The sequence below is a fragment of the Castor canadensis genome, chromosome 9 (genome assembly GCF_047511655.1).
Source record: "Castor canadensis chromosome 9, mCasCan1.hap1v2, whole genome shotgun sequence".
NCBI classification, from domain to species: Eukaryota; Metazoa; Chordata; class Mammalia; order Rodentia; family Castoridae; genus Castor; species Castor canadensis.
Window position 1 is genome coordinate 56,236,789 of NC_133394.1, and position 18,413 is coordinate 56,255,201.

An 18,413-nucleotide genomic window follows, 5' to 3' on the forward strand; every position below is an offset into this window, starting at 1 on the left:
TAGTACAGAAAACAGAAGGGAATACTCTGGAAGCAATAGGTATAGGCAAGGACTTCCTCAATAGAACCTCAGCAGCTTAGCAACTAAAGGAAAGGATGGACAAATGGGAGTACATAAGATTAAAAAGCTTCTGCACAACAAAAGAAATGGTCTCTAAACTGAAGAGACCACCCACAGAGTGGAAGAAAACATTTGCTAGCCATACATTAGACAAAGGACTGATAACCAGAATATACAGGGAGCTCCAAAAAACTTCCCTAAAATCAATGAAGCAATAAAGAAATGGGCAACTGAACTAAACAGAACTTTCTCAAAAGAAGATATTCAAGTGGCCAAAATACACATGAAAAAATGTGCACCATCTCTGGCCATAAAGGAAACGCAAATCAAAACCACACTAAAATTCCACCTCACCCCTGTTAGAACAGCTATCATCAAAAACACCACAACAACAGGTGTTAGCAAGGATGTGGGGAAAAAGGAACCCTCATATACCGCTGGTGGAAATGCAAGCTAGTATAACCACTCTGGAAAACAATATGGAGGCTTTTAAAAAAACTAAACAGATCTGCCATATGATTCAGCAGTCCCACTTCTAGGGATATACCCAAAGGAATGCGACTGGGGTTATGCCATAGACACCTGCACACCCATGTTTACTGCAGTGCTATTGACAATAGCCAAGTTATGGAAACAGCCAAGATGCCTCACTACTGATGAATGGATTAAGAAAATGTGGTATTTATACACAACAGAATTTTACTCAGCCAGGAGGATTGAAATCTTACATTCACAAGTAAATGGACAGAACTGGAGAACATCATCTTAAGTGAAGTTAGTCAGGCTCAGAAAGCCAAAATTCGTATGTTCTCCCTCATATGTGGACTTTAGATCTAAAACAAATGCAGTAATATTATTAAACATGGGTCACATGTTAAGGGGATGACACATACTGGAGGAATAGGGAAAGGTAGGAAACCCAAAATATAAATGTGTTTGATGAGCCCAATGCAGAGAAACTAATATAGTAACCTTAAAATGACAGAGGTTAATAAGGGAAGGTGACTGGGAAGTAGTGAAGAGATCTGGTAGCGATGAATCAATTCAGGTTATAACACACGTGTGCATGGAAGCAATGCTAGGAATCTCTCTGTATAGCTAACCTTATCTCAAACTAGCAAAGATGCTATGTTTCTTATTATTGCTTATGACTTCTCTTCAACGAAATTGGAGAAGAGGGCAGAAGCGAGGGGGGTTGAGAGGGAGAGGGAAGGGGTTGGGGGCAGGTGGGAGAAATAGCCCAAACAATGTATGCACATATGAATAAACAAATAAAAAAATACAATTTTTGCTGTTGGAGATAGAGATATGGAACTTTAAAACTGTAAAAGAAAGAAAGAGAAAGCCTTGCTCTGACAGAACCCAGAATTGCCTTTATTTTCACTATTGTTTTGTTGGGTGGTTGTATGGCTGGTTTTTGTTCAGTTTTGTTTCACTTCTGGCAAGAGCCATGAACATGGGACACCCTTTGAATAAAACAACTGCTCAGCAAGGAAAGCCCTGGTTGGCAAACCTTGCTTGGATCATCAGATAGAAGCCCACTGGCAACAATGTGGACACAAAACTGAGCAAGCAGGGTGAACTAGCTTTAGCACTGAGGTTACGACCAAGAATGATCAATGAGATGAAAGAAGATACATAAATATTTTAATGAACTAAAAAAGAATACAAATAAATAGCTAACTCAACTTAAAGAAACCGGTAAAGGAGCTCAACAAAGAGACAAATAAAAAGCTAAATTAAATAAGGAAGAAAATGCAACACATGAAAAAGGACTTGAAGATGGATATAGAAATCCTGAAAAAAAAAACCAAACAAACACAAATTGACATTCTGGAAATGAAAAGCTCCATCAGTCAAATAAAACATAAGATTGACAACCTCTTCATCAGATTGGATAAAATGGTAAACAAACTTGAGGGCACTTTAATAGATCTAATAGAAAGATCAGATGAAGATAAAGGAATGAACAAGTATGAACAGTCATATGAACAAAGCAAGAACACTGGGACTCCACTAAAAGACCAAATCTATGAATCACAGTCATTGAAGGAGATGAGGTACAAACTAAAGGAATAGAAAACATATTCAGTAATGTAATAGCAGAAAACATTTCACACCTTGAGAACGAGATAGCCATCCAGGTACAGGTGGCCTTTAAACTCCAAACAGGTAAGATCAGAGTAGAACCTCTCCATGTCATATTAGAGTTAAAACAAGGAAAAAATATTGAAAGATGCAAGAAAAATGTCAAGTTATCTATAAAAACAGACCCATCAGAATAACAGCAGATTTCTCAAAAGAAAGCTTAAAGGAGGGCACATGATGTATTTCGAGCTCTGAAAAACAACTGACCACAGATTACTCAACCAAGGAAAGTAATGAGCAAAACGTTCTTTAATAACTTAGGGAGAAATAAAAAACATCCACAGTAAAGAAAAATGAATACAATTTATGACCACTAAACCAGCACTGCAGAAATTACTGAAGGAAATCCTACTTACAGAAAAGGAAGATACATGCAACCATGAAAACATAGGAAAAATAAATCTTACTAGATGAGTACATAAGCAAATGAAGAGCAGAAAGGAATCAAACACCACAAAAATAACAAAATGGCAGGAATTACTACATATCTCTCAATAGTAACTTATTAAAGGTTATGGTCTCAATTTCCCATTCAAAAAACACAGAATGGTGGACAGGATTAAAACACAAGACCCAAGCATTTGTTGGCCATAAGAAAAGCATCTCATTAATAAAGACAAACTCAAGATTAAAGTGAAAGAATGGAAAAAAAGATTTTTCAAGAAAATAAAGCCCAAAAGCAACCAGAATAGCCATATTCCTTTCTCCTATCTGACAAATTAGGCTTCAAAACCAAAATTAGAGAGAAAGAATGACTTTATACTGATAAAGGGAGGATTTAATTATTACAATCATACACACACTGATTATCAGTGTACCCACTTTCATAAAGGACACACTATGAGACATAAAAGCTCAGGTGGACCCCAACACAATAATACTAGGTGACTGTAATACCCCATTTTTACCAACAGATAGGTCACCCAGACAAAAAACCAACAAAGAAACATCAGAATTAATTGACACTATAGGTCAAATGGATTTAAGAGACTTAACAGAATAGTACAGAATACACATTGTTATCAGAAGCCAATAGGATTTTCTCCAAAATATATCATATTTTAGGACATAAAGCAAGCTTTAGCAAACATGAGAAAATTGAAATAACTTCTTGTATTTAATCAGTCCATTATGATATAAAACTAGAAATCAATAACAAGCAAAAACACACAAATATTCTAACACATGAAGACTGAACAATTTGAACAATCAGTGCACTGGTCACTGAATAAATAGGGGAGGAAATAAAAAAATTCCCAGAACTAAGTAAGAATGAAAGCATAATTTATTAGAATCTTTGGGTTATAGCAAAGGCACTGCTAAGAGGAAAATTTATGGTCATGAGTACATAAGTTAAAAAAAATCAAACAATTAGCCTAAAGGTCCATCACAAGCTCTAAGGAAAATAATGAAAAGCCAAACATAAAGCAGTAGATGAAAAGAAATAATAAAGATCTGGGCAGAAGTTGATGAAATGGAGAGAAAAAAAACAAGGCAAAGAATCAATGAAATAAAAATTCCATTCTTTGAAAAGATGAACAATATTGACAAACCTTTAGCATTCTAATCAAAAGAGGGAGAGGACCCAAATTAATAGAGATAGAATGAGAAATGGGGTATCACAACAAATACCAAAGGATTCCAGGGAATTATTAGGAATACATTGAAACTATGCATTCTAGTAGACAGGAAACTGTAGGAAGAACTGGATATTTCTAGATGTATACAACCTACCAAAATTGAGCAAAGAGGATATAAACCACTTAAGCAGAACTATAATGAGCAATAAAGTTGAAGCAGTAATAGTTTCCCAACAATGAACAGCCCAGGACCTGATGGATTCACTGCTGAATTCTACACAATTTTAAAGAAGAAATAACAAAGCAATCCTGAGCAAAGAGAAAAGTGCTGAAGGTATCACAATAACTGACTTCAAATTATACTATAGGACAAGGGGGAATGATAGCGAGGATAGCATTAACTGGGGTACATTTGTGCATGCATGGAAACATAATGAAACTCCTTGGTACAATAAAGTACAATAAATATATGCTAATAAAGAATGAACAAGATCCAAGATGGTGAATAGAAGGAGGAAGCAGACAGTATGAGATTGGTGGATTAAAAATCTTCCTGAGAAGCTGGAGCCACACTTGGCAGAAGAAAAAGAAATAAACCATCAGGAATAAGCAAGACTCCAAAACCCCGAACCCCCAGCCCATACAAAGCTTCTCCATGGCACGTTGCATTGAGAAAACAGGAGGGCTCCCGTGCCGCCAGATGCCAGCTCTAAACTTGCTCAGGAGATACAGACCAACAGGTGAGCAAATAAGCGGCACTCAGCATTCCCACAGTCACCCCTATGGTAGATCAGCATAGCCCACTGGACAGACCAACAAAATAATAACAGAAAATTCCCAAATCTAGAGAAAACTATGCCCATTCAGGTACAGAAAGCTTCCAGGACATCAAACAGACTTGACCAAAATAAAACTACAACCATGACATATTATCATTAAAACAACAAGCACAGAGAATAGAGAAAGAATATTGAAGGCTGTAAGAGAGAGAAAAAAAAAAAAACATACAAAGGTAAACCCCTCAAAATCACAGCAGACTTCTCAATGGAAACCTTAAAAGCAAGAAGAGCAAGGAGTGAGGTATTCCAGGCACTGAATGAAAATCACTTAATGCTAGGATACTCTACCCAGCAAAACTATCATGCAAAATTATGGAGCAATAAAAGTCTTCCATGATAAGCAGAAACTAAAACACTATATGACCACAAAGCCACCACTACAAAAGTGGTGCTTCAAGGAAGCCTGCACACAGAAAATGAAACCATAGAAAGAACAGGCAGCACCAAACCACAAGAGAAGAAAAGGCAAGAAAGTAGAGTTACACTGATTTAACTGAACACAATCAAATCCATAAACAACAAAGACAACTAAATGACAGGAATCACCACATACCTATCAATACTAACACTGAATGTTAACAGACTTAATTCACCCATCAAAACACACCTGTTGTCAAACTGGATTAAAAAGGAAGGTACAACAATCTGTAGCTTACAAGAGACCCATCTCATTGACAGAAACAAGAACTGGCTTAGGGTGAAAGGGTGGAAGAAGATTTACCAAGTCAATGGCCCCCGAAAACAGGCAGGAGTAGCAATACTTATCTCAGACAAAGTAGACTTCAAACCTACATTGATCAAACGAGATAAAGACAAACATTCCACACTAATAAAAGGGGAAATACACCAAAAGAAAATAACAATTGTCAACTTATATGTACCCAACATCAATGCACCAAATTTCATCAAACATACAGTGAAGGACCTAAAAACATATATAAACTCTAACACAGTGGTAGTGGGAGAATTTAATATCCCCCTTTCACCAATAGATAGGTCATCCAAACAAAAAATCAATAAAGAAATCCTAGATCTAAACTACACCATAAATCAAATGGACCTAGCTGATGTCTACAGAATATTTCATCCAACTAGTGCACAATATACATTCTTCTCAGCAGCCCATGGAACCTTCTCCAAAACTGATCACATCTTAGGGCACAAACCAAGCCTCAGCAAATATTAGAAATAATACCATGCATTCTATCTGATCACAACGTATTAAAATTACAACTCAACAACAATAACAACAGTAAAAAAATATGCAAACAATTGGAAGCTGAACAACACATTGCTCAATGATCAATGGGTCACTGATGAAATAAAAAAGGAAATTAAAAGGTTTCTGGAAGTAAATGAAAATGAAAACACAACCTACTGGAATCTATGGACACAGCAAAGGCAGTCCTGAGAGGAAAGTTTATAGCCATGAGTGTATATATTAAAAGGACAGAAAGATTTCAAATCTCAGACGCACAGAAAAACAAGAACAAGCAAAACCCAAAACAAGCAGAAGGAGAGAAATAATGAAAATAAGGGCCAAAATCAATGTAATAGTAACAAAAAAAGTATACGAAGAATCAATCAAACAAAAAGCTGGTTCTTTGAAAAAATAAATAAGATTCACAAACCCCTAGCTAATCTGACTAAAAGGAGAGAAAAAACCCGAATCAGTAAAATAAAAAATCCAAAAGGGGAAATAACAACAAACACCATGGAAATCCAGGAAATCATCAGAGACTACTTTGTGAACTTATATTCTAATAAATTTGAAAATTTTGAAAAAATGGATAGATTTCTAGATATTTATGACCATCCAAAATTGAACCAAAAGGACATTAATCACCTAAATAGACATATAACATAAAATGAAATTGAAGCAACAATAAAGATTCTCCCAAAAAAGACCAGGACCTGATGGATTCTCTGCTGAAGTCTATCAGACCTTCAAAGAAGAACTATTATACAACCCTCCTTAAACTCTTTCATGAAATTGAAAGGGAAGGAAAACTGCTGACAAGGGTGCCCTCTATCCCCACTCCTATCCAACATAGTACTAGAATTCCCAGCCAGAGCAATTAGGCTGGATGAAGAATATAATTCATAAAGCAACTGTCAAAATATCCTTATGTGCAGATGATATGATCCTATACCTTAAAGACCCAAAAAAATCTACCCAAAAACTCTTATTAGACACCATAAACAGGTATAGCAAGGTGCCAGGATATAAAAATCAACTTACAAAAATCATTAGGTTAACCAGGCTCAGAAGACCAAAAATCGTATGTTCTCCCTCATATGCGGACTTTAGATCTAGGGCAAATACAGCAATGTTGTTGGTCTTGGGTCATATGCTAAGGGGAGAGCACATATGGGAGGTATGGGGATAGGTAAGAAACCTAAAACAGGAAAGTATTTGATGTCCCCACTACAGTGGAACTAATACAGAAACCTTAAAGTGACAGAGGTCAATATGAGAAGGGGATCAGGAACTAGTGAAAAACACAGTTAGAGACGAATCAACTTGGGACGTAACACATTTGTACATGGAAGCAATACTAGGAATCTCTCTGTATAACTATCCTTATCTCAACTAGCAAAAATGCTTTGTCTTCCTTATTATTGCTTATGTTTTCTCTTCAGCAAAATTAGAGATAAGGGAGAACAGATTCTGCCTGGAAGCGAGGGTCATCTCTTTTAGAAGACAGAAACAAAGGAATACTCCCTAACTCATTCTATGAAGCCACCATTACTGTAAATAAAAGAAAGATATTTAAAAGAAAACTATGAACCAGTGTCTTTTGTGAATGTAAATGTCAAAATCCTCAATAAAATATTAACTAATCAAATCTAACAATGTGTAAAAAGAACCACATACCATACCCAATTGGGAATTAACCCAGGTAAACAGGATGGTATTACATTTAAAAAACAATTAATTTAGGCCATTCTATGATAAGATTAAGGAAGGAAAATCACATGATCATATTAAAGGATGTAGAAACAGCACTGGACAAAATCCAACATCCATTTGTGATAAAACTTCTTAGCAACCTAATTTGATAGGGCAAATTACCCAAAAACCTACAGTTAACATCATACTTAATGACCAGAAATTCAAAGCTTTTCCACTAAGATTATGAACAAAGTACGGAAGTCCCCTGGTATAGTTTGGATTTGTAGTGTCCTCCAAAGGCCCATGTGTTGGAGGCTTGGTCCCAGCCCACAGCAATATTGGGAGGTGATGGCACCTTTACAAGGTGGAGCCTAGTTGGATGAAGTTAGGTCACTGTGGCCATGCCCTCAATGGAGATATTGGAACCCTATCTCCACCCTTCCCCAATCTGCTTCCTGGTTGCCATGAAGTGAACTGGCTTCCTTTGCCACATGCTCCCACAATGATGTTCTATGCTACCACAGACCCAAAGAAACATGGACTAAAACCTCTGAAAGCATGAGTCAGAATGAACCTTTCCTCCTTTTATGTTGATTGTCTTATGTATTTTATCATATTAAAGGAAACTAACACATTCCTTCTCACCACTCCTTTTCAACATTATACTGGAAATACTAGCCAATCCTCTAAATGTATACAAATTAAGAAGAAATAAAACTGCCTTTGTGCACAGAAGTAACATGATTGAGAAGAAATAAAACTGCCTTTGTGCACAGAAGTAACATGATTGCCTATGGGAAAAATCCAAAAGAACTGGTAAAAATGCCCTGGAGCTAATAAGCAATTAGAACACAGATGCAGGACACAAAGTTAGCATAATAAAGATAATTTGCTTGCTTACATACCAACAATGAACAAGCGTGTCTTGAAATGAGAAGCACAATATAATTTACACTTACACCTTCAAAAGAGAAAAAATTAAGTACATCTCTAACAAAAATGTATAAGATCTGTATGAGGAAAACTACAACTCTGATGACAAAAATTAATGAACTTAATAAACAATACTCTCTGTTCATATAGGAAGACTTAGTATTGTCAGGTATAAATTATATTGTAATTCTAACTTCAAATTCTACTTGCTCATTGTTGGTACACAGGAAACCAAATTGACTGATACATTAACTTGATTTATAGATTCAAGGTAATTCCAATCAAACTCCCAGCAAGTTGGAGATGTAGCTCAGTGGCAGAGCACTTGCCTACCATCTGTAAGGTAGTGGGTTTGATCTCCAGAACTGAAAAAAACATAAACTAAAACAAAACAAAGAAAACTAAACCCCCAAACCTCCCCAAACAGAACTTTATAGCTGGGCATAGTGGTACATGGCTATAATCCTATATACTAGTAATCCCAGCTACAGGCTGAGAATGGAAGACCACTTAAACTCAGAAATTTGTGACTAGCCTTGGCACCATAGTAAGATTATGTTCACAAAAAAAAAGGAAACCAAAAAAATAAGAAAAATAATGGCAAATTATTTTGCCATTTTGTGGATTCTGAAGTTTATGTGATAAGGCAAAAAAGCCAGAAGAGCCAACATGCTGTTGAAGGAGAAAAATGAAATTATACTATTAATATCACCCTATTAAGAGACTAACTGATCTTTGATAAAAAAGGAAAGGCAAAACAATGAAACAAAGATAATCTTTTCAACTGGTGCAAGGACTACTAATCATCCACATACAAAAGAATGAACCTAGACAGAGAAGTAATGCTCTCAACAAAAATTAATTCCAAGTGGATCATACACCAAAACATAAAACAAACAAAAAGCTATAAAATTTCCAGAAGATAACAGAACCCAAAGAATAATGAATTTCAGAGGATTTCAGATTTTACACATGTGGGTTAGAAATATTCAGTCTGTATACAGATGGCAAATTAGCTATCTTACAAAAAGAAGGCCCACAACATATTCATCAGGGAAATGTAAGTTGAAAAAAAGATGAGTGTCTAATAAGATACTTAATATGACTTTCAAAATTTAAAACAATGACACCAAACGTTGGTGAAGATGTGGAACAACAGAAACTCTCATTCGCTGTTGGTGGAAAGCAAAATGGTTCAACGACTTTAAAAGATAGCTTAGAAATTTCTCAGAAAAATAAACATCCCGTACCAGATGAGCCAGCAACTGTACTTCATGGCATTTACCCAAAGGAGTTGAAAAATTACATCCCCACAAAAACCTATATAGGAATATTTATAGAAGTTTTATTTATAATTGCCAAAACTTACAGGCAGGAAAATGTCATTTAGGAGGTAATTGGATAAATAAACTCTGGTACATTCACAGAATGGAATATTACTCAGTGTTGAGAAGAGCACAGAGGAAACTTCAGTGTCCATTGCTAAGTGAAAGAAGCCAAGCTGAAAAGGCAACATACTGTATGATTCCAATTGTATGACATTTTGCAAAATAAAAAATAACACAGGGAAAGACTACGGTTGCTTTCGGTATACAGAAGGAAAGAATGAAAAGGCAAACCACAGAATCTTTTCATGCCAAACATGGTAGATACATGTCATTATATATTTAAACTAAGCCATCGAATGTGTAACAGGAAGAGAGATCCTTAGAATAAACTATGGACATTGGGGATTATAATTGTTAGTGTTGGCTAATTAATTTTCTATAATAAATGGTGGAGGATACTGATAATGGGGGAGGGTATACATTTGTGCAGTTTGTGTAGGCAGGAAGTTACTTAAAGGATCTATACCTTTTGTTTAATTTTTCTGTGAACCCAAAATTGCTCCTAAGAAATTCTTTAATTAAAAAGTTTTTAAGAAGCAGAAAAGGAGGGAAATTGTAGCTAAGTGGCTGAAAGGGAAACACTGATTATAGAAACTAGGATATAAGAAGAAAAAACATCTCAAAAGAGATCACAGTTTTTGGAGTTCACATTAGAGACTATAAAGTATGTGTGATTTCATGAAAGATATGGGGGTGGGGGGAAGTAGCTACAGGCTTATCTATAGAGTCCCACTTTCAGGGTTTGGTTCTACCAGGATTACTAATTATATAATTTTGATAAAATTACTTTACCTCTCAGTATTTCAGTATCTTTATTTTTAAATTGTAAAAATAATGAAACTATCTCATGGGATTATAGTGAGGATTTAATGGGTTGTTAAATGTAAAGTATTTTAAATAGGGCCTGGTAGATAGTAGATCTGATAAGTACAAATTAGGTGGTATTATTACAACTAGTGAAAAAATTATTAGCATCATCATGGGTTAAGTTTCATAAGTAAAAAATAGAAAACACTCAGATGAAATTTTTCTTAAATAATTACTCACTCGCATACTGGATCTCCGTAATTTTTTACGAACATCTCTTCGAATGTCATTCACAGCCACTGATTCTAACTGTTGGTACCGTTGAATTTCCTGGTTTATGGTTCCTTCACTAGCACCTAATTTTCTAAATGCAAGAAAAAAACTGGCAATTATTGTAAAGAAGAAACAAAACAAAACATAATTTCTAAGTGCTCCTTTTTAACTCTTACTTTTTAGAATATCACAGATTAATTACATATGAGCAGGCCAAAATCTTCTATAAATTTTAACAGTTATAGCAGGGGAACTAAAAAAAAAACTTCTAACATATGAGGAAATGCTTCTTAACCATTGCTATATCAAGACTCTGTGAAGCTGGGCTAGGTGTATGGCTCAAGTGGTAGGGTGCCTACATAATACCCTGAATTCAAATACCAATAACACCAAAAGGAGGAGAATAAAAAAGAAAGAAGGAAAAAGGAGACTATGAAAATCATAAACACACTTTGTAGAAAAATGTCTGTATGTAAAATTCTACATGTAAGCTTCAGGTTAGATTTTGGGAGAATGTATTTTGCTCCAAGTTATTTTGTTCCCTGAGAACAAAATTCAAATTGTAAGTCAACAGGAGAAATGTGAATTGCTGTATGATAATTTACAGTTTTTAGGCCATAGCTTTCATTATACAAAGTTCCTATGCTTGTAGAAAGTCCCTAATTAAAGAAAAAAAAAAAACTTAGGGTGCATGAAAACTAGAAATGATGAGGCATAGCTAGGCATGATAGCTCAAGCCTGTTCATTCTAGCTACTCAGGAGGTAAAAGTAGAGAGGATCACAGTTTGAAATCAGGGGGCCAAAAAGTTTGCAAAAGTCCATCTCAACCAGTAAAAGTTGGGCACGGTAGGCACCTGGCATCCCAGCTATGCAAAAGATGAAAACAGAAGGATTTCAGTCCCACCAGTCCTGGCATAAAGGAGACACTCTTTCAAAGGCAGCCAAAGAAAAGATGGCAAAAGGTATGGCTAAAGTGCCTACCTTGCAAGCTTGAGAACATGAGTTCAAACCCTAATACTACCCCACCAAAAAAAAGGATGAGACATGAACATCAACTTTTAAGAAAACAAATGTTTTAGAGTGTAACAAGAAGAATATTCATTCTTATAGAGGAAGTATTACTTAGTAAAGTTATAATACTGTAAGCAACAGGTACAGAAAAAAGATGACCACCACCTACTATCTCCATCCCCTGTTTTAGTTTTAGAGAACTGCCAATACAGACAGGTAAGGGGGAAATAAAACAGAAATTTGGATTCAGGTGCACAAAAGTTCGAATTTCAATTCTTTACTGTCAGCCATTTTACTTTTCAATAAATGCAGATAATGTCATCTCAACTCACAGAAGTGTTGTGAGGATTAAATTGAGATGACATGTATCATACTTAAAATAGATACTTAAATTTTTTTTTCTCTGCTAAAAAATTCCATTCAAGAAATATTGTTAGTTAACTACTAATACACTTAGATATGCATGTGAAGAAGTATATAAGCATATATACATATGGAAAGATGTATATGTGATATAAAGTCAGCCATGAACTGCTCAGAGATGAGGGGTGTGAAGGGCAATAGACTAGGATTTCAGGCCTAACTCTATCACTAACAAACTTATGATCTCAGGCAATTACTTCTTTGGACATTGCTAACCTCACTGATAAACTCTAGATCCACATTCCTCCATATTTAGCTTCCTATGATTCTATTACTAGAGAACACTGTATTAAATTAAAAATCATTATACATACTTAAGGTCATCAATTACTTTGGCCTGTTCATTCAATTCTCTGATATCTACTAAACGCTTCACAATTTTTCTTCCTCTAAGTTCTCCTGACTGGCTAGAAGATGCTCCTTGTCTTCGATACTCTACAGCTTCCTGAAAAATGAAAAGCATATCTGTCAATACCACTATCAGTTCACATAAAAAATCTGTACCACCATACTGACACCTAAAATCAAAGACAGCATGCAAAATCAAAGTCATCTATGCTGAGTAAGATGATTAGAATTCTCCACTGATTCAAATCCCTTCATTTTCATAAGGAATTTATTTAGTTGCTACCTACATTTCCCCATGAGTGTGCTCTGCATGCTTTCAAATGGGACTGGCTAGGCTGAGGGGAGACCCATATCTCTGAGTCACACAGATACTCTGCAGGAACAGAATAGCGCTGATGTTGGGGTGTCAGGCCTAGTAGGTGATTTACAAGTCGCTGCCCAAAGGTGAGTTTGTGGCCATCTCCACTTACTGAACTTCCATCTGAGCTCTAAATATTAAGCAGCAATATTAACTGAAAAATTTCTAAGAACAAAACTTTCATGGTACAATTCAAAAAAATGTTTAAAATAATTTTCAAAACTCATTATCAGAATGAAAGCAGAATATAGCCTTATTTTTGACTAACAACTTGATACTATAAAATATATAGTACACATGGAAATACGTACTTTCAATATGCATTATGTATTTGTTGCTTTTTAAAGACTCATTTGTAAACACTGTTATTAAGATATAATTCACATAATCTACAATTCACCCATTTACAAAACATACATTCCAAGGGTTTACAGTATATTCACAACTCACAACATTGTACAATCATCACACTCTTAGTTAGAAACATGTTCAACACCCAAAAAGAAACCCATTCTCTATTATCAGTCGCTCATTTCCCTTCCTACTGTAATTCCCATCCTCCTCCCCTAGGCATCCATCAATCTACTTTCTATCTATAGATTCACCGGCACTCCACTTAGCATTAATTGTATTACATACACGCAAGGACATTATGAAACACAGAACTCAAATTAAAAGACAATATTATGAAATGAAGACCCAAGGAACGATTATTCCCCTCCCTTCATCCCAAAAAACAACTGTAATATACAAAACAGCACTGAATTAATTATATTTCTATCTCAGGGTAAAATCCAGTGCTGAAAAACACTGGCAATGAATCTACTTACAGTATGGATAGTAGGAGACATAGTATCAACTTCATCCTCATCTGACAGGTCAGCTATGTTCACTGAATTTAGGTCAGCAATATCATCTATGTCCTCCTCTCCTGTCAGTGTTGTAAGGGTATTGCCCAGAGCATTAAGCCTTTTGCCAATATTAGGATCCATGTGAACATCAATCCCACACATTTTCCACAATACATTGAGTGTCCAGGTTCCAGCACTACTACTTTCTGTTTAAATAAAGAAGTGGCATTTTTGCAGGACATGAACGTAAAAGAGAAGTACACTGGGGTGGTATGGAAACATTTGGCAGAGGGATAAGAAAGGGTAATGGGAAGTGAAGAAGTTTGAAGTATATTACATGTATACATATAAAGATATTATAATGAAATGTAACAAACACTGATTGAAATGAGGAGGAAAAGGGAAGGAGGCAAGGGAAGATACACTGACCACACAACACAACTTCCTTGTATTATCAATGATAAATTTTTTTAAAATGAAACAACACAATTCCCTTATATTATCAATGATAAAAATTTTTAAAAAATGAAAAAAGAGGTAGCATTCTTTAAAAGTCTGAAGTACATGAATTTAAGCATTGCTACATTTAAATGATAAAATATATGAGGACTACATACAATAACTAATATCTTCAGAGCAAGATCTGTCACAAACATTAGGTTATGTGCTTGATTTCCATGTGTATAGTGTACATCTACGGTTTCCTATGTATAGCACCCTTCTTATCCTGAGAACTACAGATTCCTTCTCATCAATCTACCTTCCCATGGTTATAATGGGAATTACCATAACCATAGCTCATTAGCCAGAATTAATTACGTCATAGAGGCACCCAGAGAAAAGCACAAACAAGAGCTGAAGAGTGCTGGTGAAAGCTGGGATCTTGATACCAGTAGTTCCTGAGGCCCCTTGAATTGACCTGGTTCCTTCTTTCCTGAGATAGCATTCTGAAGTGTAATGGTAATGTGCAAATAACCTTTGGTGACGTCCCACCTTCGGTGAGGCTAGTTTGAATGGATTATTGTCACTCATAAACCAATAGTCCGGGAAAGGCATGTGACCTCTCCCAAAATACATGTTTGATTCGGTCACTACTTTTTCCTTCCAGCAGTGCTGCTGGAAATGTCTTCTTTTTTTCCAGTTCTCTGTCAATAGCAACTGTAGGCCTTGGTGTTATTTGTGAGAAGTTACTTGAATGAACAATGAAGCTAAGATTGGGGTGGATAAGAGGGAACAGTGAAGAGAGAAAGGAAGTCCACTAAACATCAATATACTTCTGCCACTCTCAACAGAGCCCTTTAGGTCACCTTGCCCAATTCTAGAACATGAGAAATAATAAAAATTTACATTTTACTATCCCCTCAGTTAAGACATGTGTTTCCCTCCATAGTTATCTCCTACCTTGTTTTACTCCTCTCTAATCCTTAAAAGTGTTTCTTTGAAAGTGCCACCATTTGATTTTATGCTCAAAAACATTGAATGGCCTCCCACTTCTCATCAAATCAGGTCTGAACACCTTACTTTGGCATTTATGACTTTTTACCTCTGTTTCAGCCAATCTGAACAACTCTGTGCTTTAGCATCACATCTGTTATTTATTCTCTCTCCCTCAATTTTCTCTGGCCCATGCCTCTCAGTTTTTGCTGAAGGAATATGATACATTCTTTGAGTCCCTGCTGAAGTTTTCATTCTTTCAGGAAGCTTTCTCTGATCCCAGTTCCTCCCATATTTGAAAATAGTTTTTGCATCTTCTACATTTCAATAGCAAATGGGATTTTAATATATTTTATTATATTTTAAAATAACATATTTTATTTTCTCCAATGTAATTCGTCTTCATGTACCTTAACCACAAAACCATAATTCAAATGTATGAATGGGAAAAAGTATATCATATATCATATTTAGTTGAGGGACAGTAGCTCAAGTGTATAATCTTAGCTACTGGGAAGGTAGAGATCAGGATGGAGGTTCAAGGTCAACCTGGACAAAAAAAGTTCCTGAGACTCCATCTTGACTAATGGCTGGAAGCAGTGACCTATCCCTATTATCCCAGTTACTTGGGAAAGCACAATAGGAAGGTCACAGTTAAGGTCAATGCAGGCATAAAGTGAGACTCTCTCAATGGGCTGGCCCATACTACTCCCGTAATAGAGTGCCTTCCTATCTAGCACTAGGGCCTGAGTTCAAGCCCCAGTAGTGCCTTGCTCCAAAGTATATCTTAATCATCTTAGTCTTTCCCAAACATTTTGCAATACACCTGTACATAGTACGTCTAATTAATGATTTAAATACATACCAATATGCTACTATTACAATAGAGTTTTTAAAATAATTAGTGAATACCAGCATTACTTTATATTAAAAAGAAAGCAGAATTCTACCGGACATATAGCAAAATTCATACCAAATGTGAAACGTACCAGCAGCTGCTTGTCCTGTAGTCCTCGAACATACTTCATATGTGCCATCTGGAACTACACCTAAATAAAAATGACATCCGCACTTTTCATTAAACAGGGTACTCAAATTTTTCACCCAAAGATAATTAACATAAATAGACTTACTAGCCTCTCTAGGTGTCAGTCCCTAATTTATGGAGTAAAAGGGCTACCTTAAGAACTCCTAAAATCTGTCCCTTATCTCAGAGTATTTTATTCTATGATTTTCACAATTGGCCTACAGTGTTAGCTTCAAGTTGTGCTTGTGATTCATTATTGGAGTCACAACAACGGGTCACCTCTGAAACTCTAGGGAGGATGCTAAGACAATTTGTATCATTTTAAATGAATGGTATTCGGAGAATGCAAATAAAAAAATGTATTTTTGACAATTAGGAACTGCTACATTGGGTCAGCAACATCATCCGTTGATTTTATCTTCTCTTTGACAAGGAGTGTTGTATGGGGAAAAAAATGGCTACCAGCTGATGTGAATATCAAGACCATTGATCTAGCCCAAGAACACATCTAATTCTAAATACAAAACATTTTAATACCACGTAGCTTTCACCTGATAAGTTTCACAAAAGAGATTAATTAACGTCAACAATTTCAAATAGTATAGGACATATTGTCCTTGAAATAACTTTTAAATAAAACAGTATTTTAAGATAGAATTAAGGCCTATCCTAGTAATACTTAACAGAAATTAAGTATCAATCTAAACTTGACAGTGTATGATCTTAGATAAAAATGTCCTTTTAAAACTTCCTCTGAATTCTAAATTGGTATTAAAATGTTAATTAAAATTGGGCTTGCCTTTCCTGTTCTAGGTACTTTGGTGTTTTCTCACTTAAATTTGTTCCGACTTAGACATACTACAATTTAGTTTGTGAATAAGGATTTGTTATCAAGTACCAATTTCTATTATGTACCTTTTAAAAATGAGATTGCCAATAATTTAAAAATCTAAATTATATTTTAAAGCCATACAGTACTGGTATCTGACATTCCAATTCTAGACTAAATAAAAAATAGATATTGCTTTATGGTAAAGTATTCACTCAATATCCCTTGATAAATGTGGTTACAAATGAGAACAAATTAGCCTTTCAAATTTAAGAATGCTAAATGAAAAGAAAACCCTTCAAATTTGAACATTTCTTTTTTCCCTGAGACATTAAATGAAGGTTACATCTAAGTATACTTCCTAATTAAAAAAAGTTAAAAAGTAGTAGACTAATTTGTCTATTTTGTCATTTAAAATTCTTAGAAACAACAACTCTGCTCAACTACCTCTGACATTCTCCTAACAAATTCAAACAATGGTGGATTACAAAAGCAAATAATTTAATACTCAAAATAAATTATTCTGATTATAACAATGATCAGCATGTTACATTGTAAATTGTTGAAGAAAATGTATACTGAGGTGCTGAATTATAATTTATTCATTTTTTCAATACAATTTTGACTCTGAGTCTGAGGCATATTTTTTATTTCATATTGCTTATGCATTTTCCCATTCCCTAAAAGAAGTTGTTAAGGCAATTGTACATTTTATTTTCTTCCAATCGTCTTTATATTTATTTTATATATTTATTTTACTTAATACAAGGATGGCAAAGATATCACCTCTATAAAATTAGTAGGCTTAAATTAATTTTTGCCTTACAAAGTTGTAAGTTATACCCATTTTTTCAGAAAGGGGAAAAACTGTATAAATGATAGCATACTACATTCTAAAACATATTATTTGACTTACAAGATCAGCTGAGGAATTCAGTTCACAATCTTTTAATTACTGAAGTATAATTTTTCTGCATCATAAAAAGTAACAGCATTTGACTAACTCTACCACAATATTTAAAACATTAAATGAATCCTTTTAATTTTAAAATTGCATTTAACACAACTTTAGTTATACTCAATCTTGAATATTATGAAATTTGAGGAATTCACATAAATTTGGACATGTGGATTTATTCACGTCAATACTAATTAAGGCTGGAACTCCTAGACCTGGAAATTGACAACATGTATATTTTATGAATTCG

The 18,413-nt window shown here is 35.0% G+C and overlaps 1 protein-coding gene across 14 annotated transcripts in view; it reads right to left on the minus strand.

The window, feature by feature from the left end:
• Positions 1–18,413, minus strand: part of Bltp1 (bridge-like lipid transfer protein family member 1) — a 230,242-nt gene that overhangs the window by 34,369 nt on the left and 177,460 nt on the right. For 10 of the 14 annotated variants that reach the window (XM_074041667.1, XM_074041672.1, XM_074041671.1 and 7 more), the window contains 5 exons: positions 16,339–16,398; positions 13,895–14,121; positions 12,994–13,194; positions 12,673–12,803; positions 10,892–11,015 (listed from right to left, as the gene is read on the minus strand). In XM_074041667.1, the coding sequence (XP_073897768.1) occupies positions 10,892–11,015; positions 12,673–12,803; positions 12,994–13,194; positions 13,895–14,121; positions 16,339–16,398 (743 nt within the window). The remainder of the gene's footprint in view (positions 1–10,891; positions 11,016–12,672; positions 12,804–12,993; positions 13,195–13,894; positions 14,122–16,338; positions 16,399–18,413) is intronic. The other 4 variants (XM_074041678.1, XM_074041677.1, XM_074041675.1 and 1 more) reach the window with 3 other exon arrangements.